We start from the raw sequence: 25,634 nt of genomic DNA on the forward strand, positions 1-25,634 counted from the left end.
TCTGCCAAAGTTCTCTCATAGAATTCTGCTGAAGCATTCTCATTTAAGACTTCTGCCAAAGTTCTCTCATAGAATTCTGCTGAAGCATTCTCATTTAAGACTTCTGCCAAAGTTCTCTCATAGAATTCTGCTGAAGCATTCTCATTTAAGACTTCTGCCAAAGTTCTCTCATAATTCTGCTGAAGCATTCTCATTTAAGACTTCTGCCAAAGTTCTCTCAGAATTCTGCTGAAGCTTTCTCATCAAGACTTCTGCCAAAGTTCTCTCATAGAATTCTGCTGAAGCTCTCTCATTCAAGACTTCAGCCAACGTTCTCTCATTGAATTCTGCTGAAGCTTTCATCCCTAGAATTCTGCAGAAGCTGGTTGGTTCTGCATGAGCCCATTTGAACTGTTTCTAAAGTCAGCGGTTTTAACAACACAATAAAAGAGGATAAGAAAATACATTTCAGAAACATAACATCGTATTAGTCTCCATGTAAAATCACATTTTATTATGTCAAAAATAAAACGAATCAACTTACAGTAGACTTTAAAAATATATATATTTCCAATCATTCCGATTTGTACTCAGATTTCTGTTAAGGTCACATTTGTCTGTGAATCTTGGAGTATCACTGTATAACAGTACAGGTATAGAATGACTATAAGGCACATTAACAAAAAAACTAAAATGGTTAAATCCCTGTAAAACAACACATTCATTTATTTAAGTATTAACAGTTCAAAATGTATTTTAAACTGAATCAGCACCATGAAATACATGTAGTGGCAGTTTACGTACCAAACATATGTGCAACTACAATAACGTACAGTACAGGAATATTTAAGCATATTTGCACTATATCAGTAACATAGCAGTTGAAGCAGGTTGCAACAATTACTCATAAAAAAGCAGCTACTTTTCTGTATTAAATAATCACCCCAAAAAATGTTAATCCACAATTACATATGTGAACACAGCAACAACAACAACAACAGAAACATACAATACAGAGAACGTGAAACAAGGCTGCATTCCACAGTAGTGAATTATGTCGTAAGTTAGCACCATTCAAACCCCATAGGCTGTCTGGAGAGCCAGGACTGAGGCCTCTATTCAACACACACACAAACACACACCAACGGAAAGGGGTCAGGACTTTGAAATGTGATCCCACACTTGAGGTCAAGCCTCCTTTTTAACAAGTGTCATCCCCACTGCACCTGTATGGTATATTCACAGTCTCCATGGCCACAACCACAGGGTCTCCATAGCCACAACCACAGGGTCTCCATAGACACAACCACAGGGTCTCCATAGACACAACCACAGGGTCTCCATAGACACAACCCCAGGGTCTCCATAGACACAACTACAGGGTCTCCATGGCCACAACCACAGGGTCTCCATAGACACAACTACAGGGTCTCCATAGACACAACCACAGGGTCTCCATAGACACAACCACAGGGTCTCCATAGCCACAACCACAGGGTCTCCATAGACACAACCACAGGGTCTCCATAGACACAACCACAGGGTCTCCATAGACACAACCACAGGGTCTCCATAGACACAACTACAGGGTCTCCATGGCCACAACCACAGGGTCTCCATAGACACAACCACAGGGTCTCCATAGCCACAACTACAGGGTCTCCATAGCCACAACCACAGGGTCTCCATAGACACAACCACAGGGTCTCCATAGACACAACCACAGGGTCTCCATAGCCACAACCACAGGGTCTCCATAGCCACAACCCCAGGGTCTCCATAGACACAACTACAGGGTCTCCATAGACACAACTACAGGGTCTCCATAGACACAACTACAGGGTCTCCATAGCCACAACCCCAGGGTCTCCATAGACACAACTACAGGGTCTCCATAGACACAACTACAGGGTCTCCATAGACACAACTACAGGGTCTCCATAGACACAACCACAAGGTCTCCATAGCCACAACTACAGGGTCTCCATAGCCACAACTACAGTGTCTAGGCATAAGTTGGAATGGTATCATATTCTACCTGTAGGTACCAGAGTTGAAACAAGACCAACATGCCTCGGCCCCTCTATCCGTAACCAGTATCATTCAATTATAGGCCAGGCCATAGAGTTTTATAGAGGGCCCACTTGCCACAAATCCTATTTTAGCATCGACATCACCATTGAGGAGTTACACCTTTTGAAGTAGTCAACTTGGTGGGACTTTTTCAGTCACAGAAGCCATTATGGCAACGATGCAAATATGTGCCATCTGTCTAACCCTATGGGCCGGCCTCAGCTGTTTAAAGAGATTCTCCGGTAGTTTTGTATACTTTTTTGCCAGTAGTTCCGAAAGTAACATTCAAAGAGCCATAAGTGGTCCATGAAAACTGCGTACTAAGTCACATACAGTACGTGCAGATATGTGCACCACGTCATTGCTCGCTCTCTCTCTCTCTCTCTCTCGCGCGCGCTCTTTCTCTGCTGTGTCCACTGAGCCGTTGGGCCCACCCTCCAACCTCATTGAATAACTAGGCACGCCTCTTGCTAGCTGTCACTCAAATGTGAGGGGCTGAAGCTTATTGGCTAGAACTCAAATTGCTAGGAGGCTGGCCCACGGGGGGGAAAATGTCAGGAAAATGGCTTGGCACAGCTTCAAACTAGGAATTTCTGGCTAATTGAGGCAAGACAGTAATTCTGCTCATAGATTATGCATTTATGAACTACACTTTGACACATCCAGTCCAAAGTGGGAGGGTTACAAAATACTTTCTTATTCACCAAAGTACCACAGCATGTCTTTAACCGTGATGTTTTCTTTACAAGTCTGTCTTCAAAGTGTGAACAGTGTGACCTTTTCAATGAAGATCTCACCACTGACGGCTCGTACCACAGAGACATGCATCGATTACACACACGCATGCCAACACACACACACACACGGTACTGCCAGGGTGGTGTTCTGAACACGTAGGTAAACAGTACCATGTTAGATTGTTTGATTGATTAATGGTTCCCTGCTCTGAAGGGTTGGGAATGTGGGACTCAGGAGTTCTGAGAGCTGGGCTGTATGTTTTCTTTGTTCTGACTGGGCCCATATCAGCTCTTATCCCAATACTGGGGGCTCTGCCTGGGGGCCAAGGTCTCTTCCTGGGGTCTGCCTGGGGGCCAGGTTCTCTGCCTGGGGGGTTCCTGGGGGGCAGGGTCTTAACCTGGGGGCTTCCTGGCCTGGGGGTCAGCGTCTCTACCTGGGGGTCAGGGTCTCTACCTGGGGGTCAGTCTCTACCTGGGGGTCAGGGTCTCTACCTGGGCATCAGGGTCACTACCTGGGAGCTGCCTGGGGGACAGGGTCTCTACCTGGGGGCTGCCTGAGGGACAGGGTTTCTACCTGGAGATCAGGGTATCTACCTGGGAGCCAGGGTCTCTACCTGGGAGACAGGGTCGCTACCTTGGGGCCAAGGTCTCTTCCTGGGGGACGGGGGACAGGGTCTCTACCTGGGGGCTGCCTGGGGGACAGGGTCTCTACCTGGGGATCAGGGTCTCTACCTGGGAGCTGCCTGGGGGACAGGGTCTCTACCTGGGGATCAGGGTCTCTACCTGGGGGACAGGGTCTCTACCTGGGGGCTGCCTGGGGGACAGGGTCTCTACCTGGGGATCAGGGTCTCTACTTGGGGGACAGGGTCTCTACCTGGGGATCAGGGTCTCTACTTGGGGGACAGGGTCTCTACCTGGGGATCAGGGTCTCTACCTGGGAGACAGGGTCTCTACCTGGGGGCTGCCTGGGGGACAGGGTCTCTACCTGGGGATCAGGGTCTCTACCTGGGGATCAGGGTCTCTACCTGGGAGACAGGGTCTCTACCTGGGGGCTGCCTGGGGGACAGGGTCTCTACCTGGGGATCAGGGTCTCTACTTGGGGGACAGGGTCTCTACCTGGGGGGGGCTGCCTGGGGGACAGGGTCTCTACCTGGGGATCAGGGTCTCTACTTGGGGGACAGGGTCTCTACCTGGGGATCAGGGTCTCTACCTGGGAGACAGGGTCTCTACCTGGGGGCTGCCTGGGGGACAGGGTCTCTACCTGGGGATCAGGGTCTCTACCTGGGAGCCAGGGTCTCTACCTGGGGGCTGCCTGGGGGACAGGGTCTCTACCTGGGAGCCAGGGTCTCTACCTGGGGGACAGGGTCTCTACCTGGGGATCAGGGTCTCTACCTGGGAGACAGGGTCTCTACCTGGGGGCTGCCTGGGGGACAGGGTCTCTACCTGGGGATCAGGGTCTCTACCTGGGGATCAGGGTCTCTACCTGGGAGACAGGGTCTCTACCTGGGGGCTGCCTGGGGGACAGGGTCTCTACCTGGGGATCAGGGTCTCTACTTGGGGGACAGGGTCTCTACCTGGGGGCTGCCTGGGGGACAGGGTCTCTACCTGGGGATCAGGGTCTCTACTTGGGGGACAGGGTCTCTACCTGGGGATCAGGGTCTCTACCTGGGAGACAGGGTCTCTACCTGGGGGCTGCCTGGGGGACAGGGTCTCTACCTGGGGATCAGGGTCTCTACCTGGGAGCCAGGGTCTCTACCTGGGGGCTGCCTGGGGGACAGGGTCTCTACCTGGGAGCCAGGGTCTCTACCTGGGGGACAGGGTCTCTACCTGGGGGCTGCCTGGGGGACAGGGTCTCTACCTGGGAATCAGGGTCTCTACCTGGGGGACAGGGTCTCTACCTGGGGGCTGCTTGGGGGACAGGGTCTCTACCTGGGGATCAGGGTCTCTACCTGGGGGCTGCCTGGGGGACAGGGTCTCTACCTGGGAGCCAGGGTCTCTACCTGGGGGACAGGGTCTCTACCTGGGGGCTGCCTGGGGGACAGGGTCTCTACTTGGGGGACAGGGTCTCTACCTGGGGATCAGGGTCTCTACCTGGGAGACAGGGTCTCTACCTGGGGGCTGCCTGGGGGACAGGGTCTCTACCTGGGGATCAGGGTCTCTACCTGGGAGCCAGGGTCTCTACCTGGGGGCTGCCTGGGGGACAGGGTCTCTACCTGGGAGCCAGGGTCTCTACCTGGGGGACAGGGTCTCTACCTGGGGGCTGCCTGGGGGACAGGGTCTCTACCTGGGAATCAGGGTCTCTACCTGGGGGACAGGGTCTCTACCTGGGGGCTGCCTGGGGGACAGGGTCTCTACCTGGGGATCAGGGTCTCTACCTGGGGGCTGCCTGGGGGACAGGGTCTCTACCTGGGAGCCAGGGTCTCTACCTGGGGGACAGGGTCTCTACCTGGGGGCTGCCTGGGGGACAGGGTCTCTACCTGGGGGACAGGGTCTCTACCTGGGGGACAGGGTCTCTACCTGGGGGACAGGGTCTCTACCTGGGGGCTGCCTGGGGGACAGGGTCTCTACCTGGGGGACAGGGTCTCTACCTGGGGGGACAGGGTCTCTACCTGGGGGCTGCCTGGGGGACAGGGTCTCTACCTGGGGGACAGGGTCTCTACCTGGGGGACAGGGTCTCTACCTGGGGGACAGGATCTCTACCTGGGGGACAGGGTCTCTACCTGGGGATCAGGGTCTCTACCTGGGAGCTGCCTGGGGGACAGGGTCTCTACCTGGGGGACAGGGTCTCTACCTGGGGGACAGGGTCTCTACCTGGGAGCTGCCTGGGGGACAGGGTCTCTACCTGGGGGCTGCCTGGGGGACAGGGTCTCTACCTGGGGATCAGGGTCTCTACCTGGGGGACAGGGTCTCTACCTGGGGATCAGGGTCTCTACCTGGGGGACAGGGTCTCTACCTGGGGGACAGGGTCTCTACCTGGGAGCCAGGGTCTCTACCTGGGGGACATGATCTCTACCTGGGGGACAGGGTCTCTACCTGGGGATCAGGGTCTCTACCTGGGAGCTGCCTGGGGGACAGGGTCTCTACCTGGGGGACAGGGTCTCTACCTGGGGGCTGCCTGGGGGACAGGGTCTCTACCTGGGGATCAGGGTCTCTACCTGGGGGACAGGGTCTCTACCTGGGGATCAGGGTCTCTACCTGGGGGACAGGGTCTCTACCTGGGGGACAGGGTCTCTACCTGGGAGCCAGGGTCTCTACCTGGGGGCTGCCTGGGGGACAGGGTCTCTACCTGGGGATCAGGGTCTCTACCTGGGGGTCAGGATCTCTACCTGGTGGACGGGGGACAGGGTCTCTACCTGGGGGCTGCCTTAAATCAGAATCTGTAAAACGTGAACACAACTGCAGATTACCCCTTTAAATCAGAATCTGTAAAACGTGAACACAACTGCAGATTACCCCTTTAAATCAGAATCTGTAAAACGTGAACACAACTGCAGATTACCCCTTTATGTCAGAATCTGTAAAACGTGAACACAACTACAGATTACCCCTTTATGTCAGAATCTGTAAAACGTGAACACAACTACAGATTACCCCTTTAAATCAGAATCTGTAAAACGTGAACACAACTGCAGATTACCCCTTTAAGTCAGAATCTGTAAAACGTGAACACAACTGCAGATTACCCCTTTAAATCAGAATCTGTAAAACGTGAACACAACTGCAGATTACCCCTTTAAATCAGAATCTGTAAAACGTGAACACAACTACAGATTACCCCTTTAAATCAGAATCTGTAAAACGTGAACACAACTACAGATTACCCCTTTAAATCAGAATCTGTAAAACGTGAACACAACTGCAGATTACCCCTTTAAATCAGAATCTGTAAAACGTAAACACAACTGCAGATTACCCCTTTAAATCAGAATCTGTAAAACGTGAACACAACTGCAGATTACCCCTTTAAGTCAGAATCTGTAAAACGTGAACACAACTGCAGATTACCCCTTTAAATCAGAATCTGTAAAACGTGAACACAACTGCAGATTACCCCTTTAAATCAGAATCTGTAAAACGTGAACACAACTGCAGATTACCCCTTTAAATCAGAATCTGTAAAACGTAAACACAACTGCAGATTACCCCTTTAAATCAGAATCTGTAAAACGTGAACACAACTGCAGATTACCCCTTTAAATCAGAATCTGTAAAACGTGAACACAACTGCAGATTACCCCTTTAAATCAGAATCTGTAAAACGTGAACACAACTGCAGATTACCCCTTTAAATCAGAATCTGTAAAACGTGAACACAACTGGAGACACTTGGTCATTTATGGATAAAGAATGTCTGATAACTAACTGTAGATTATTTACAGTCAGTTATCTACTGCACCATCATTTTGTAGCAAACATAACGCTGCCTCCATTAATGTTTACATGTTGATGTTTGTGACGTCTACGTTTGCCACACTCATGCACAAGGGCAAGCTGTTGAAATCAGTGTAAGCCTCACATTGTGTTTGAATTATTGATTAACAGTACAAACCAATTTCAAGTTTGATGATGTATGGAAATGTTAACAAGCACCAGGTTTGGAGTTAGTGTAAAGTTTGAAACCAGAGACTAGTTTACGTCACGTTTGGTACATCGTCATGATGACGCACACCTCAAGCACCAAGGGAGGACAACAGACATACACATGACACAGGGATTTGTGTTTTACAATGAACCTAACAATATAGCTGCAACCTGCTTCACCCAGATAGCTCAGTTGGTTCATGGAGCGTAGTTGGAGTAAGGTGTTAAAGACACTGGGTTGTGGATTCCACTCACATATACAGTACTTAATACACTGGATGTGGTTAACTGTAGGACGACAGTAACTTAAGATACATCTAATTTTCTCTTAAGTTACACCCCCACCACTGCACTGTCTCCAACATTGGATCCTCAGGAGAGAGACGGATGCTACATGGGCTGTCCAAGGGCTTCAGGTGAGCCTGGGGAATAGTGGGTCTCCTATCGTTAGCTTGATCATTTCAATGTAGAACTACAGTACCTTACAACGGCTCCTGGCTAGTTTTAAATAACAACAACCGCCAAAAAATGACAATGACATCAACAAACAACAACAAAATGCAAGTACACATAGTCTATCGTGGAACTAAGGGACAAATCCTAACTTGAGATCCAAACGTGTAACCAAGACTTAGCTTCTGGGTTGACGTCAATGCGGAATTCACGTTATCTCAAGACATCAAGTTACGGTTTGTCCCTAAGAGAAGAAACCAGGGTCATGTTCATTACAGCACACAACGGAAAAACGTTTTCAAACGTTGCAACGGAAAAAAGAAAATGAGCGTTTCTTATTGAACAAGTTCAAGTAGTCCCTACCTGTTTCAGTCCATCTGGTGCCTAATGAACACGACCCAGGCCTCTTGGCCCAGTCTAGTGAGTGGCCAGCCAGTGGCTTGGTGAATACAGGGTCAGCTGAGCTAAACACATGAGAATATGCAGTCCCACTTTATCTGGATAGTCGCCTACAGATCTCCATGCTCAGACTACGTCCAAACTACCATGTGGATGTATTACATGTCAACTGCACCTCTGTTAACATGCAATAACAAAGTACTTACAGGTCTTTCAATGTACGTGTGTGTAAGTACTGTATGTATGTCACAGGCGGCTGGTGGCACCTTAATTGGGAAGGATGGGCTCATAGTAACGGATGGAACAGAATAAATGGAATGGTTTCAAACACATCAAACATCTGATACCATTCCATTCACTCCATTCCAGACATTATTATGAGCAGTCCTCCCCTCACCAGCCTCCTGTGATGTACGTACATTCTATCTATGTAAGTAAGGGAAAGGGGGATACCTAGTCAGTTGTCCAACTGAATGTATTCAATTGAAATGTGTCTTCCGCATTTTACACAACCCCTCTGAATCAGAGAGGTGAGAGGGGCTGCCTTAATCGACATCCACTTCTTCAGGCCCCGGGGAACAGTGGGCCTTGATCAGGGGCAGAACAACAGCTGTATTCTTCCCTAGCTGTATTCTTCCCTAGCTGTATTCTTAGATTCGTGCATTTGAAAATCAGACATGTTCTGATCGTTCACTGAGCATCTATAGACAATCTGACAACAATGAACTTTCCACATAAAGTCTTATCACATATGTTAACGCTAATGTTAAATCACACTGTACAACAAACGTTGACGCGACAGGCTACCCACCGAGAGACTCCCCAGACTTCGAAGTCCCTCGCTTTGGTTTACAGCAATAAAACAAGTTGAAGAAGGTTTTCAAGTCTTCATGACAACAGCAAGCTTATGATCCCACTTGAAATGGTCTCTGCACTCATTTCCACTTTCTTCTCCAAAATTGAATGTCCTATAATTAATAATAAGAATATGAATAATTCAGTAAAAACATCTGTAACTCTTTACTTAAAGCCTGCCGGCATAAAGACCTGCCACGAGACCCTTACAATATATTTGTACCATCTCCTGAAGCAGACTAAATAACAGCCATTTTGAGTCGGTTAACATGCTGATACATAGTGCGACATATCATATCATAAGCCTTATTATAACACATTATAAAGGCTCATTCATGCTTATAACGACTTAACAAGCATTATACCCGCAAGCTTAAAGTCAAGTGTTACAGAAGCATCTAAAATCGTAGCGCTAGGTGAAGTGTGTGTCTGTCTGTGTACAGTATGTGTGTGAGTGCTTTCATCATTAACTCTTGTGGGGTGTTTTGTTGGCGTAGAAGTCTCTGCAGGTGTCACAGCAGCGCTGGTACCACCTCATGTCCTGGCACAGGTTCTTCTCTCGGATCACACGGCAGTACACAGTCCACTGGTCTCCTGTGCACTTGTAGGTCAGAGCAGCTGGAGAGAAACAGGGACACAGGGGCCACGTCAACAGACAGAGAAACACAGTACACACATGTGCACCCACTTATGTATACACACACACACACACACACACACACACACACACACACACACACACACACACACACACACACACACACACACACACACACACACACACACACACACACACACACACACACACACACACACACACACACACACACACACACACACACACTCTCTCTCTCTGTCTCTCTCTTTCTCTGTCTGTTTCTGTCTCTCTCTCTCTCTTTCTGTCTCCCTCTTGCTCTCTCTCTCTCTCACAAACACACACACAAGCACACACACACACACAAACTATGTTACCTAATCTGGGGGAGGTGATGGTGTTGACGTTGACTTTGTCATTGCAGGCCTCCTGGTGACAGGGCCGGTAGGTGGGTGGTCTGAACACCACGGGGCAGTCATTACCGTGGCGACCTGTCACTCTGTGCATACATTGGACCACTCTGGACTGCAGGCCCTTTCCACAGGATGACGAGCACTGGAAAGATCCAATCACTTGAGTTACTTTCTCTTCCAAACTCGAGAGGAAGTATTTTGACATTGAGAGCCGTTTGTAACAGTCTTCCATGTCTATGTCCTAGACTTTTTAGGACATAATCACTTCCTAATACGTTTACCCCTCACATTTTAGGTAATTGTAATCTTCCATAGACCTAGTGTGCATCCCAAATGGCACCCTACTCCCTATATAGTGCACTACTTGTGACCAGAGCCCTATGTACCCTGGTCAGAAGAAGTGCTTAATATAGGGAATAGGGTGCTATTGGAAACACACCCCTATTGTTTATAGGGGGCCAAATCACTTCATGACTGAATGTGAGAAGAGACTGGACCTGAATAACAGATAAAGGTGTAGTGTGGTATTTACTAGTGGTGAGATAATACCAAACAGGCCTAATTACAGATGGAGGCTGTGTTCTATGTTTGAATAGACTGATTTACGAGTCCTAAATACCCTGTCAGAGTGCTTCGTCGCAGTAGTAATATATGCTCTGAGGCTAAGATCCATCTCTGTCCTCAGGCTCTTCCCCTAGCTCCTATCTCTTCAGTGATCACATATCTGAAAGGACTAGATAGGTCTAAGTAACAGTATAGGTGTGACCACCACTTTGGCTAGGGGATGGAGCCATCACCATATAGCTTAGACCTACCCAAACCAATCAGATCTGTGAAGAACAAAGAGGTATGGGGCTTGGAGAAAGGACTGGAGGTAAGAGGCTTAGAAAAGGGGCTGGAGGTAAGGGGCTTGGAGAGGGGGCTGGAGGTAAAGAGCTTGGAGAAGGGGCTGGAGGTAAGGGGCTTGGAGAAGAGGCTAGAATAAGAAGCTGAAGATAGGGGCTGGAGGTAGGAGCTGGAGGTAGGGGCTGGAGGTAGCTGGAGGTAAGGGGCTGGAGGTAGGAGCTGGAGGTAAGGGGCTAGGAGAAACCAACATGGAATGGGGCCAAAGAAAGAGGACTTTGATATTCTAAGCTTGGAAACACCAGAGGCGACAGACAACGGATTCCCATTGTACACAGGCCTGTGCCTTGGCAGCCAACAGCTATAGCCTCGTCCAATGATTAACACTGAACAACAGTGGTTCCCAGGCCCTCGATTCAAGCGGGCGGATTTACTATTCGCTTCACAGAGAGGCAATTAGTGGAAGCCATTTCAATAGCTATTGTAAACGGCCCGGTGTTCTACCAAAGGACTTGTTGACTTGACACTGCTCTCTCCTTACTGCTGTGAGGAGAGCTGAAACGATCCGATTATCATGATCCCACATCTCTATAGGTAATTATAATGATTCTCAAAAGGTTTTTTCACCAAGCTTTCATTATCGCTGATGAACATGATCACAATGAGATAAGTCTATGAGATAAGGCCCTGGAGAGACACACACACACAGAGGAAAGCACGCACATACTGCCAAACACAGACAGACACACACACCACTGCTAAAACACAAACAAACTAATTAAAACACAAACAAAGAGCCAGAGAGAACATTATCTGAAACATCATTAGGAGACAAGCTGATGGGGACACGATCATAGCAACACTCCCATAAGACTTTACCTGTATCCCAAATGACACCCTATCCCCCATCGAGCCCATAAGGCTTTGGTCAAAAGTAGTTCACTATAAAGGGAACAGGGTGGCATCTGGAATGCAGCCTAGCTCTAATATCATAGCCACCTCCCTCGAGGCATGACCTCCTCATAACTCACAACAACACCACAATTGAATCAGCAGCTTATCTGAATGCTATCCTAATACATGCTAATAGACTTATGGTCTGATAGTGGTGGGAAGAGAGGAGATGAGGAGAGCCGGTCAGTTTATTGTCCAGCGTTGGGGGAGTGGGACAGAGGAGTCATTTGAGGACTTTAAAGGGGCAATCGGGGATTCTAAGAACAACAACAATGGACACCACACCACTTATCTGAGTCATTTGTTTTAAATTCCAGAATTCCCCTTTAACATCATTAGGAGAGAAAATGAGGTAAAACATTCAGGATGGTTAGAGGGTTGGGGGGGGGTAACACAATTAGCACAGGGTCAGAACAACACACCAGATATAAGCCCGGCACTAAATGGCGGCCAACAGTTATTTCCTGTTATTAGATTTCCAAAATGAGAAACTGACCAAGACGCTGGCACCTGAACGTCCTTTCATCAGGTACGTGACATAGAACTTTTCAGACAGAAAATGGGTGGCATGGTGCAAAGTGAAACCCATCCCCAGCTTTCTCCACCATTCCCAGCTTTCTTCCCAAGCAACATCTCCCCCAGCCCCATCCCCAGCTCTCTCCCAGCCCTATCCCCAGCTCTCTCCCAGCCCTATCCCCAGCTCTCTACCAGCCTCATCTTCCCCAGCTCCATCCCCAGCTTTCTCCCAGCTCCATCCCCAGCGCTCTCCCAGCTCCATCCCCAGCTCGCTCCCAGCCCCATCCCCAGCTCTCTCCCAGCTCTCTCCCAGCCCCACCCCCAGCTCTCTCCCAGCCCCATCCCCAGCTCTCTCCCAGCTCTCTCCCAGCCCCACCCCCAGCTCTCTCCCAGCTCGCTCCCAGCCCCATCCCCAGCTCTCTCCCAGCCCCATCCCCAGCTCTCTCCCAGCCCCATCCCCAGCTCTCTCCCAGCCCCATCCCCAGCTCTCTCCCAGCCCCATCCCCAGCTCTCTCCCAGCCCCATCCCCAGTTCTCTCCCAGCCCCACCCCCAGCTCTCTCCCAGCTCCATCCCCAGCTCTTTCCCAACTCTCTCCCAGCTCCATCCCCAGCTCTCTCCCAGCTCCATCCCCAGCTCTCTCCCAGCTCCATCCCCAGCTCTCTCCCAGCCCCACCCCCAGCTCTCTCCCAGCCCCACCCCCAGCTCTCTCCCAGCTCTCTCCCAGCTCCATCCCCAGCTCTCTCCCAGCCCCATCCCCAGCTCTCTCCCAGCCCTATCCCCAGCTCTCTCCCAGCCCTATCCCCAGCTCTCTACCAGCCTCATCTTCCCCAGCTCCATCCCCAGCTTTCTCCCAGCTCCATCCCCAGCGCTCTCCCAGCTCCATCCCCAGCTCGCTCCCAGCCCCATCCCCAGCTCTCTCCCAGCTCTCTCCCAGCCCCACTCCCAGCTCTCTCCCAGCCCCACCCCGAGCTCTCTCCCAGCTCGCTCCCAGCCCCATCCCCAGCTCTCTCCCAGCCCCATCCCCAGCTCTCTCCCAGCCCCATCCCCAGCTCTCTCCCAGCCCCATCCCCAGCTCTCTCCCAGCCCCATCCCCAGCTCTCTCCCAGCCCCATCCCCAGCTCTCTCCCAGCCCCACCCCCCAGCTCTCTCCCAGCTCCATCCCCAGCTCCATCCCCAGCTCCATCCCCAGCTCTCTCCCAGCTCCATCCCCAGCTCTCTCCCAGCCCCACCCCCAGCTCTCTCCCAGCCCCACCCCCAGCTCTCTCCCAGCTCTCTCCCAGCTCCATCCCCAGCTCTCTCCCAGCCCCATCCCCAGCTCTCTCCCAGCCCTATCCCCAGCTCTCTCCCAGCTCCATCCCCAGCTTTCTCCCAGCTCCATCCCCAGCTCTCTCCCAGCTCGCTCCCAGCCCCATCCCCAGCTCTCTCCCAGCCCCATCCCCAGCTCTCTCCCAGCCCCATCCCCAGCTCTCTCCCAGCCCCATCCCCAGCTCTCTCCCAGCCCCATCCCCAGCTCTCTCCCAGCCCCATCCCCAGCTCTCTCCCAGCCCCACCCCCAGCTCTCTCCCAGCTCCATCCCCAGCTCTCTCCCAGCTCCATCCCCAGCTCTCTCCCAGCTCCATCCCCAGTTCTCTCCCAGCCCCACCCCCAGCTCTCTCCCAGCTCCATCCCCAGCCCCATCCCCAGCTCTCTCCCAGCCCTATCCCCAGCTCTCTCCCAGCTCCATCCCCAGCTTTCTCCCAGCACCATCCCCAGCGCTCTCCCAGCTCCATCCTCAGCTCGCTCCCAGCCCCATCCCCAGCTCTCTCCCAGCCCCATCCCCAGCTCTCTCCCAGCCCCATCCCCAGCTCTCTCCCAGCCCCATCCCCAGCTCTCTCCCAGCCCCACCCCCAGCTCTCTCCCAGCTCCATCCCCAGCTCTTTCCCAGCTCTCTCCCAGCTCCATCCCCAGCTCCATCCCCAGCTCTCTCCCAGCTCCATCCCCAGCTCTCTCCCAGCCCCACCCCCAGCTCTCTCCCAGCCCCACCCCCAGCTATCTCCCAGCTCCATCCCCAGCTCTCTCCCAGCCCCACCCCCAGCTCTCTCCCAGCTCTCTCCCAGCTCCATCCCCAGCTCTCTCCCAGCCCCACCCCCAGCTCTCTCCCAGCCCCACCCCCAGCTCTCTCCCAGCTCTCTCCCAGCTCCATCCCCAGCTCTCTCCCAGCCCCACCCCCAGCTCTCTCCCAGCTCTCTCCCAGCTCCATCCCCAGCTCTCTCCCAGCCCCACCCCCAGCTCTCTCCCAGCCCCACCCCCAGCTCTCTCCCAGCTCTCTCCCAGCTCCATCCCCAGCTCTCTCCCAGCTCCATCCCCAGCTCTTTCCCAGCTCTCTCCCAGCTCCATCCCCAGCTCTCTCCCAGCTCCATCCCCAGCTCTTTCCCAGCTCTCTCCCAGCTCCATCCCCAGCTCTCTCCCAGCCCCACCCCCAGCTCCATCCCCAGCTCTTTCCCAGCTCTCTCCCAGCTCCATCCCCAGCTCTCTCCCAGCTCCATCCCCAGCTCTCTCCCAGCTTGTTGTTGGGGGTTAACTGCCTTGCTGTAGTGCTCCTGAATGAAGGGATACTTACTACTAACAGTGTGTGTGTGTGTGTGTGTGTGTGTGTGTGTGTGTGTGTGTGTGTGCGTGCGTGCGTGCGTGCGTGCGTGCGTGCGTGTGTGTGTGTGTGTGTAAACAAGGGGAGTGTGCAACTTCTTGGAATAAAATGCAGCTCTGTAATAGCCAGTTTGGATTAACAAACCCCCTCTAGAATGTTCTGATGAAGGATTAGTGGAGATTACTGTTAATGAGAACTGGGCTATGGCGTCTACACCGTCTGCACACACAGACAGACAGCACACACACACACACACACAAACACACACAAAACCTTCAGATGTTCTCCAGCTTGTCTGATGATGACTGAACCAGATGTGCTAACGCAGCCCCCTCACAGAGCTCCAGGTAGACATTGTACCGATCTAGGATAAGCTTACCCTGCGCCTAAGTCCTTACTCTAAGCATCAGGGACGGAAACTCAAAACTGATCTTAGATCAGTTTCATGGAGAAACTTAACCCTATTCCCTCGTGGAATCATAGGTAGAAGTTGTCCCTAGCCACTGATACATTCTAATAGTTATGGATAGGATTGGAAATAATGCAATCTGATCCTAGATCTGTGGTTAAATAAGGGCAGATGAGAGGGGTGGACGCACCTTCCTCAGCATCCTGGGGGGAAACATACACTCACTGTCTCCAGTTCCACACAGGGAGAGAAATGTACTGGTCCTCCCCGTGACCTGCTGTCGTGACCCCGAGACTTAGACCTGGCGCCTCGGCTTGGAAGTCGGCTCTAAAACCTACTAAAGAATTACAGATCTAGGATCAGATTGCATTCTCCCCGATCCCAACCTTAACCGTTAGAATGGTGAAATAAGATCTGACCCTGTATCAGGCAGCTGAACATGACACTCCATATGATAAATGACATTCATGTCAAAAACAGACTGACTCAGTTTGTAGGATTGGGAAATGGAGACGCGCTGCTGATTTTCAGTTCGGTAAACTTGTTTCCAAGACCGTTCCTTGAGTACAACCCAGCCTTTTCACTTATTTGATTTACCAGTAAACTAATACACTAGATCTGACTGGGCAACTAATCATCAGGCCCTTGATTAGTTGAATCAGCCAGTGCTGGAATCAATGGAACAGGTGGAACTGGGGTTCATCGAGGAGAGATTTGGCAAAGACTGTCAGATAACACTAGTGTAGATAACACTAGTGTAACTAAGTTGGAATGGCCAGGTTACCTCCATACAATGCAAATCACTTCCCTGTGCTTTGAGTTGGAGTAGTTTTTATCATAATGAACTGGCTGAATACAGTGCTTTAACAACTGTGTGATAATGACGTAGTCTAACCATTAAGACATTTTTGACATACAACTAGCCAGTACTGTCACCATCCCTAAAATCACTATGCTGATTGGCTGACAGCCGTGGTATATCAGACAGTATACCACGAGTATGACAAAACACTTATTTTTACTGCTCTAGTTACGTTATTCTGTGTGGAGTATTGTAACCGCCCATATAGTAGCTTTTTAGTTCCCCTTTGGGGAGGATATCTGGACAATTTGTACATTTATTAACTAAGATATGGGTGTTTTAATTCCTGGCAGTACATTACAGAACAGAACAGAGCAGCTGAATGAGTTAGTTGAGGTTACAATCACACAGGATATGTCCCAAACGCCATCCTTTTCCCTATATAGTGCACAACTTATGATCAGGGTCCATAGGACTGTAGTCAAAAGTAGTGCACTATATAGAGAATAGGGTGCCATTTGGGACTCATCCGTGAGAGGAAACACTTTGCATTACTCAGAGCTTTCATTCATCCTGAACTCTCAGCTTTGAAATGATCTCTAAAGAGACAAGCAAACAAACAGAATGATTAGTGAACATGTTTTGTAAATGGAGGGTTTTTGCCCACTGCAGAGCCCAGCAGACGAGTGTATAGTTCAGCTCGGAGGATGACGCAGCTCCAGAGTAGCCGACTGGCGCCTACTGTAGTTCAAAGTGTTAATAAGGAGGTTAGCTTGTATGTACCATCCCGGTCTGAGGACTTTACTGTGTGTGTGTGTGTTCCTTCATGTGTCTGTGTGTAGTACGAGTACAGGAATAAAGGTTGCCACCTCTCCCCTCACAGCCAGCCACAGCAGACAAGGAGGTCAATTACATTTCAGGAATTCAACTACACTCCATGTCCATTCTCATCCACAGGAATTGAAATGGACTTGAGCCTGTTTCTATTGCCCTGCTCTAGTTAGACAGATGGGAAGAGAGACTGGTGGCTGGGAAGGTGTGAGGGCCAAGGTGCCTTAGTCCATTCCTCCAGCAGAGAGAGCGTGAGAGTGTGTGTGTGTGTGTGTGTGTGTGTGTGTGTGTGTGTGTGTGTGTGTGTGTGTGTGTGTGTGTGTGTGTGTGTGTGTGTGTGTGTGTGTGTGTGTGTGTGTGTGTGTGTGTGTGCACTATAAAGGGAATCGGTTGCCATTTAGAATGCAGGCAGACAGTGATGCAGGTGCAGTCGGGCTATCTGTCAAGATGCCCACATCAGGACTGGCACAGCGTTGGCACCATGTTGGCATCACCTACACCGCTGTGTCACAGGGAGGGATTAATCAATTGGAAGGGGGCATCTGGGGTGAGAGTCCTCTCCATCTCTGTAAATAGATATTTGATTAAAAAGAGAGTGTGTGTGTGTGTCATTTATGTGTGTGTATGGCCCATACCTTGGACCAGTCCCCAGTCTTCCACTCGTAACATTTGGAGTGGTCCTCACAGGGCTCCTGGTCAGCAGGCTGAGAGAGGGGGTCACAGCTCCCCTGGGGGTTGGTGCACCTCACTATCCTCCGACGGACCCCACTTCCACAGTCTGAAGAACACTGGGGAGAGGAGGGAGGGAGAAGGGAGAGGGAGACCAGGGGAGGGAGGGAGGGAAGAAGAGATTGGAGGGAGGGAAGAAAAGGGGGGAGAGAGGGAGGGAGGTGGAGACGAGGGAGAGAGGGAGGGAGAGGAAGAAGGGAGATGGAGACAAGAGGGAAAGGGAGAGAGGGAAAAATTGGAGTTGAGGGAGAGGGACAAAGGGAAGGGACATATAGAGGAGAGAAAAGGGAACATGAAAGAGGGAGGAAGAGGTGGAAAATAATTACAGTAGAGAGGGAAGAGAGGGGATGGAAAAGGAGAAGAAAAAGAGTGGAGGTAAGATGAGGTGAGAGGAGGAGTGTGAGGTGGAGGAGGAGAGGGCGAGGAAGAGGGAGGTAAGAGTGATGTCAGGAAAAAGAGAGGGAGGAAAATGAAGTGAAAAGAAATATGAGGATAGAGAGAGTGTGTGAGAGGGAGTGAGAGAGAGAGGGCAGAGAGAGTGTTTGAGAGGGAGCGAGAGAGGGCAGAGTGTTACTCATTATAGAAGCCTCCTGTGGTGGTTCATTAGCTCCCCTCTTCAACCCACTCCACCTCCTCTTCAGTGGAGCGAGGGGAGAGAGAGAGAGAAACAGAGAGAGAGAGAGAGAGAGACAGAGAGAGAGACAGAGAGAGAGAGAGAGAGAGACAGAGAGCGAGAGAGACAGAGAGAGACAGAGACAGAGAGAGACAGAGAGAGAGACAGAGAGAGACCGAGAGAGAGAGAGAGACAGAGAGAGAGAGAGAGACAGAGAGAGGTGACAGATGTCTATATTATGCAGTTCTACTGCAGCGCTGCTCCTACATGATTCTGCATCAAACTTTGAGGAAAGTAAGTGGTTTACTATTTCTCTCTCTCTGTGTCTCACTCACACGGGCACTTGCATAGACACGTGGACACACACAGACGTGAGGAAACACTCAAACACGCATCCACGAATAGTCGCATAGACAAGCACACACCCCACCCCCACCACAACAGACCTTGGACCACTCAGAGGCCTCCCAGGCAGTGAGGCAGTGGCGTCCCTCGCAGCCCTGCAGGGCGGGGGGTTTGCCCCCTTGGCAGTACAAGTCCCGTGTGTGGATAAGGGATCCGTTCTGCAGCTGGTACACACAGCCCACCTCACGCAGCTGGAGACCCTTCCCACACGTCACCGAGCACTGGCCCCACTCCCCTGTCACCCACCTGGAGAGAGAGAGAGATGTGGAGAGGGGGAGAGGAGAGAGAGAGGGAGGGGGAGAAAGAAAAAGAGGGAGAGAGAGGGAACGTGAGAGAGAGAGATGTGGAGAGAGGGAGAGGAGAGAGAGAGGGAGGGGGAGATGATTTGCATTTGTATTTATTATGGATCCCCATTAGTTCCGGTCAAGACATCAGCTACTCTTCCTGGGGTTTATTATGGATCCCCATTACTACTTGCCAAGGCAGCAGCTACTCTTCCTGGGGTTTATTATGGATCCCCATTAGTACTTGCCAAGGCATCAGCTACTCTTCCTGGGGTTTATTATGGATCCCCATTAGTTCCTGTCAAAGCATCAGCTACTCTTCCTGGGGTTTATTATGGATCCCCATTAGTTCCTGTCAAGGCAGCAGCTACTCTTCCTGGGGTTTATTATGGATCCCCATTACTACTTGCCAAGGCAGCAGCTACTCTTCCTGGGGTTTATTATGGATCCCCATTAGTACTTGCCAAGGCATCAGCTACTCTTCCTGGGGTTTATTATGGATCCCCATTAGTTCCTGTCAAAGCATCAGCTACGCTTCCTGGGGTTTATTATGGATCCCCATTAGTTCTTGCCAAGGCATCAACTACTCTTCCTGGGGTTTATTATGGATCCCCATTAGTTCCGGTCAAGACAGCAGCTACTCTTCCTGGGGTTTATTATGGATCCCCATTAGTTCTTGCCAAAGCAGCAGCTACTCTTCCTGGGGTTTATTAAGGATCCCCATTACTACTTGCTAAGGCAGCAGCTACTCTTCCTGGAGTTTATTATGGATCCCCATTAGTACTTGCCAAGGCAGCAGCTACTCTTCCTGGGGTTTATTATGGATCCCCATTAGTACTTGCCAAGGCAGCAGCTACTCTTCCAGGGGTTTATTATGGATCCCCATTAATACTTGCCAAGGCATCAGCTACTCTTCCTGGGGTTTATTATGGATCCCCATTAGTACTTGCCAAGGCAGCAGCTAGTCTTCCTGGGGATTATTATGGATCCCCATTAGTACTTGCCAAGGCAGCAGCTACTCTTCCTGGGGTTTATTATGGATCCCCATTAGTACTTGCCAAGGCAGCAGCTACTCTTCCTGGGGTTTATTATGGATCCCCATTAGTACTTGCCAAGACAGCAGCTACTCTTCCTGGGGTTTATTATGGATCCCCATTAGTTCCTGCCAAAGCATCAGCTACTCTTCCCGGGGTTTATTATGGATCCCCATTAGTTCTTGCCAAGGCAGCAGCTACTCTTCCTGGGGTTTATTATGGATCCCCATTAGTACTTGCCAAGGCAACAGCTACTCTTCCTGGGGTTTATTATGGATCCCCATTAGTTCCGGTCAAGACAGCAGCTACTCTTCCTGGGGTTTATTATGGATCCCCATTAGTTCTTGCCAAAGCAGCAGCTACTCTTCCTGGGGTTTATTAAGGATCCCCATTAGTACTTGCAAAGGCAGCAGCTACTCTTCCTGGGGTTTATTATGGATCCCCATTAGTACTTGCAAAGGCAGCAGCTACTCTTCCTGGGGTTTATTATGGATCCCCATTAGTACTTGCCAAGGCAGCAGCTAGTCTTCCTGGGGATTATTATGGATCCTGATTAGTTCCTGTCAAGGCAGCAGCTACTCTTCCTGGGGTTTATTATGGATCCCCATTAGTTCCTGCCAAAGCATCAGCTACTCTTCCCGGGGTTTATTATGAATCCCCATTAGTACTTGCCAAGGCATCAGCTACTCTTCCTGGGGTTTATTATGGATCCCCATTAGTACTTGCCAAGACAGCAGCTACTCTTCCTGGGGTCCAGCAACATTAACATTTCATAACACTTTTCACAACACAATACGTGTGTTCCCTCAGGCCACTACTCTGCTACCACAGATACACTACCAGTCAAAGGTTTTAGAACACCTACTAGGGTTTTCTTTATTTTTTGTACTATTTTCTACATTATAGAATAATAGTGAAGACATCAACACTATGAAATATGGAATCATGTACAGTCGTAACCAAAAAAAGTGTTAAACAAATCTAAATATATTATATATTTGAGATTCTTCAAATAGCCACACCTTGCCTTGATGACAGCTTTGCACACTCTTGGCATTCTCTCAACCAGCTTCATGAGGTAGTCACATGGAATGCATTTCAATTAACAGGTGTGCCTTCTTAAAAGTTAATTTGTGGAATTTATGTTCTTCTTAATGCGTTTAAGCCAATCAGTTGTGTTGTGACAAGGGGGGTGGGGGGGGGGGGGGATATACAGAAGATAGTCTTATTTGGTAAAAAAAGAAGTCCATATTATGGCAAGAACAGCTCAAATAATCAAAGCGAAACGACAGTCCATCTTTACTTTAAGAGATGAAGGTCAGTCAAGACTTTGAAAGTTTCTTCAAGTGCAGTCGCAAAAACCATCAAGAGCTATGATGAAACTGGCTCTCATGAGGTCCGCCACAATAATGGAAGACCCAGAGTTACCTCTGCTGCAGATGATACATTCATTAGAGCTACCAGCCTCAGAAATTACAGCCCAAATAAATGCTTCACAGAGTTCAAGTAACAAACACATCTCAACATCAACTGTTCAGAGAAGACTGTGTGAATCAGGCCTTCATGACGGAATTGCTGCAAAGAAACCACCACTAAAGGACACCAATAAGAAGAAGAGACTTGCTTGGGCCAAGAAACATGAGCAATGGACATTAGACCGGTGGAAATCTGTCCTTTGATCTGGAGTCCAAATTTGAGATTTTTGGTTCCAACCGCTGTGTCTTTGTGAGACGCGGTGAGGGTGAACGGATGATCTCCGCATGTGTATTTCTCACCGTAAAGCATGGAGGAGAAGGTGTTATGGTGTGGGGTGCTTTGCTGGTGACACTGTCTGTGATTTATTTAGAATTCAAGGCACACGTAACCAGCATGGCTACCACAGCATTCTGCAGCGATACTCCATCCCATCTGGTATGGGCTTAGTGGGACTATCATTTGTTTATTCAACAGGACAATGACCCAACACACCTCCAGGCTGTGTAAGGACTATTTACCAAGGAGGAGAGTGATGGAGAGCTGCCTCAGTGATGGAGAGCTGCCTCAGAGATGCCTCCACAATCCCTCGACCTCAACCAAATTGAGATGGTTTGGGATGATTCGGAGTGAAGGAAAAGCAACAAGTTCTCAGCATATGTGGGAACTCCTTCAAGACAGTTAGAAAAGCATTCCAGGTGAAGCTGGTTGAGAGAATGCCAAGAGTGTGCAAAGTTGTCATCAAAGCAAATGGTGGCTACTTGAAGAATCTCAAATATAAAATATATTTTGAATATGTTTAACACTTTTTTGGTTACTGCATGATTCCATATGTGTTATTTCATAGTTTTGATGTCTTCACTATTATTCTACAATGTAAAATTCCTCCGAAGCACAACCCAACCAAGCCGCACTGCTTCTTTAACACAGCGCGCCTCCAACCCGGAAGCCAGCCGCACCAATGTGTCGGAGGAAACACCTTGCACCTGGCCCCCTTGGTTAGCACGCACTGCGCCCAGCCCGCCACAGGAGTCGCTGGAGCGCGATGAGACAAGGAAATCCCTACCGGCCAAACCCTCCCTTACCCGGACGACGCTAGCCCAATTGTGCGTCGCCCCACGGACCTCCCGGTCGCGGCCGGCTGCGACAGAGCCTGGGGGCGAACCCAGAGACTCTGGTGGCGCAGTTAGCACTGCGATGCAGTGCTCTAGACCACTGCGCCACCCGGGAGGCCATGTGTATGTTTTTAATATGTTTCTAAATATTAGCTTTGACAATGTGATAACCCGTTCCATGCCAATTAAGTATTTTCTGATTAAATTGATTAGAGTAAAATTATCAACAGGTTAATGTTGGCAGATATGTAGAAATGAAAGTGTAGAAATAAGCACCATCTGTCACGTTCCTGACCTATTTATGTTAGTTTGTTATGTGTTATAATGTGTTATATTTCCTCATGTGTGCTATCTATATCCCCCCAATAGAATCCCCATACTTTAACGATGAAAGTTTCTCCATCCTAGAGGGGGAGATCAACTATTTCCAGGCCCAGGGACATGTACTAGTCTGTGGCGATCTAAATGCCAGAACTGGACAAGAACCTGACACCCTCAGCACATAGGGGGACAAAAACCCACCTGGAGCTGATAGTATTTCCTCCCAAATATGCTCCCCTAGACACAACTATGACAAAACAACCAACACAACGGGTCCAACTCCTGCAGCTCTGTAACACACTGGGTCTGTAATATAGTCATTGGTAGGCTTCGTGGTGACTCCTATGGTAGGTACACCTACAGCTCTGTAACACACTGGGTCTGTAATATAGTCATTGGTAGGCTTCGTGGCGACTCCTATGGTAGGTACACCTACAGCTCTGTAACACACTGGGTCTGTAATATAGTCATTGGTAGGCTTCGTGGCGACTCCTATGGTAGGTACACCTACAGCTCTGTAACACACTGGGTCTGTAATATAGTCATTGGTAGGCTTCGTGGTGACTCCTATGGTAGGTACACCTACAGCTCTGAAACACACTGGGTCTGTAATATAGTCATTGGTAGGCTTCGTGGTGACTCCTATGGTAGGTACACCTACAGCTCATCCCTTGGCAGTAGTAGTGTAGATTACTTTATTACTGACCTCAACACGGAGTCTCTCAAAGCGTTCACAGTCAGCCCACTAACATCCCTATCACATCACAGCAAAATCAGTCTACTTGAACAAAGCAATACTCAATCATGAGGCATCAAAGCCAAAGGAAGATTGAAAGAAAGTAGTGTTGAAACCTCCCAAAAAACAATTAGGCAACAACAAATTCAATCCCTTTTAGACAACTTCCTAGACAAAACATTTCACTGTAATAGTGAAGGTGTAAACTTGGCAGTAGAAAGCCTAAACAGTATATTTGACCTTTCAGCTTCCCTATCAAATCTCAAAATTTCAAGCAGACAACCTAAGAAAATTAACAAAAATAACAAATGGTTGGATGAAGAATGCAAAACCCTAAGAAAGAAATTGAGAAACCTATCTAACCAAAAACATAGAGACCAAGAAAACCTGAGTCTATGCCTTCACTATGGTGAATCACTAAAACAATACAGAAATACACTACGGAAGAAGGAACAGCACATCAGAAATCAGCTTAATTGAAGTAATTGAAGAATCCATAGACTCTAACCACTTCTGGGGAAATTGGAACACACTAACTAAACAAACAACAACACAAAGAGTTATCTATACAAAATGGAGATGTATGGATCAACCACTTCTCTAATCTTTTTGGCTCCATAACAAAGAACAAACAGCAAAACATATACATGATCAATTACAAATCTTAGAATCAGCTATTAAAGACTACCAGAACCCATTGGATTCTCCAATTACATTGAATGAACAACAGGACAATATACAGACAATATACAGACCACAAATTTCAATTGGCTATACTTAAATTCTTTAACATCATCCTCAGCTCTGGCATCTTCCCTAATATTTGGAATAACTACCGTGGGATATGCGTCAACAGCAACCTTGGGAAAATCGTCGGCATTATATTTAACAGCAGACTTGTCACGTTCCTGACCTATTTCTGTTAGTTTGTTATGTGTGTTAGTTGGTCAGGACGTGAGGTTGGGTGGGCATTCTATGTTTTCTGTTTCTGTGTTGGTTTTGGGTTGCCTCTTATGGCTCTTAATTAGAGGCAGGTGTTTGGCGTTCCTCTAATTAAGAGTCATATTTAGGTAGGCGTTGTCACAGTGTTCGTTGTGGGTGATTGTCTTCCGTGTCTGTAATTGTTTGCACCATACGGGACTGTTACGGTTTGTTCGGTTTGTGTAGTCTAATTGTCCTATTTCGTGCGTTCTTCTTGTTTTGATGTAAGTTCGTCGTATAGGTCTGTCTACACCGTTTTGTTAGTTTATTCAAGTTCGTGTCTATGTTAAACGTGTGTAGCCTGTGTGTGCACATCGTTTATTTAGTTTCACGACCGTTTTCTTGTTTTGTTAAATAAATATGTGTTCAAACTTCGCTGCGCCTTGGTTCCCTCAATACTCCTCCTCTTCCGAAGATGAAGAGGAGGAGGATCGCCGTTACAGAATCTCTTTAAATCAACATGGCAGTAAACATTTAATGGGCCAGTGCAGTCAAAAACGGGATTTCCCTATGTTTTATATACATTTCCACACTGTGAGGTTGTGAGAATGATGGTAATGCCCATTTAGTGTAAGAGCAGTTTGAAAATACAGTCTGAAATTTCAGCCTCTTCTGGTGGGATGGAGTTTTGGCCTGGTGACACCACCAGTAAATTAGTTAATAAGAAGAACAAGAGTTCCAAACCTCTCTTCTGAAAACAGCTAGTTCACAGTTTCCCACTCCCAACTCAGTCCTACAGTCCTACAACATTCTTGCTTGAGTAATTGCTCTGTGCTAAGAAGCTATTTTAGCCCTTTTAATTGAAAACAATCACAGTAAGGTACTTAATTGTTACCTGGAAATGATTGATGTTGAGATAAAAATGGCTGCATTGGA

At 49.1% G+C, this 25,634-nt stretch overlaps 1 protein-coding gene across 5 annotated transcripts in view; it reads right to left on the bottom strand.

Annotated features, from left to right (window-relative positions):
• Positions 1-461: 461 nt before the first annotated feature.
• LOC129843732 (A disintegrin and metalloproteinase with thrombospondin motifs 17-like) overlaps positions 462-25,634 on the bottom strand; it is a 34,923-nt gene continuing 9,750 nt past the window's right edge. The window contains exons 3-7 of one of the 5 annotated variants that reach the window (XR_008757872.1): positions 18,856-19,060; positions 17,703-17,855; positions 10,050-10,227; positions 4,841-9,695; positions 462-4,525 (exon numbers count right to left, since the gene is read on the bottom strand). Coding sequence is in view for 1 of the 5 variants with exons in the window: in XM_055912313.1 (XP_055768288.1) it covers positions 9,544-9,695; positions 10,050-10,227; positions 17,703-17,855; positions 18,856-19,060 (688 nt within the window). In the remaining 4 variants the exon portion in view is untranslated. Of the gene's footprint in view, positions 9,696-10,049; positions 10,228-17,702; positions 17,856-18,855; positions 19,061-25,634 lie in introns of all 5 variants that reach the window. The other 4 variants (XR_008757874.1, XR_008757871.1, XR_008757873.1 and 1 more) reach the window with 4 other exon arrangements.

Source organism: Salvelinus fontinalis, unplaced genomic scaffold (genome assembly GCF_029448725.1).
Source record: "Salvelinus fontinalis isolate EN_2023a unplaced genomic scaffold, ASM2944872v1 scaffold_0156, whole genome shotgun sequence".
Taxonomy (NCBI): Eukaryota; Metazoa; Chordata; class Actinopteri; order Salmoniformes; family Salmonidae; genus Salvelinus; species Salvelinus fontinalis.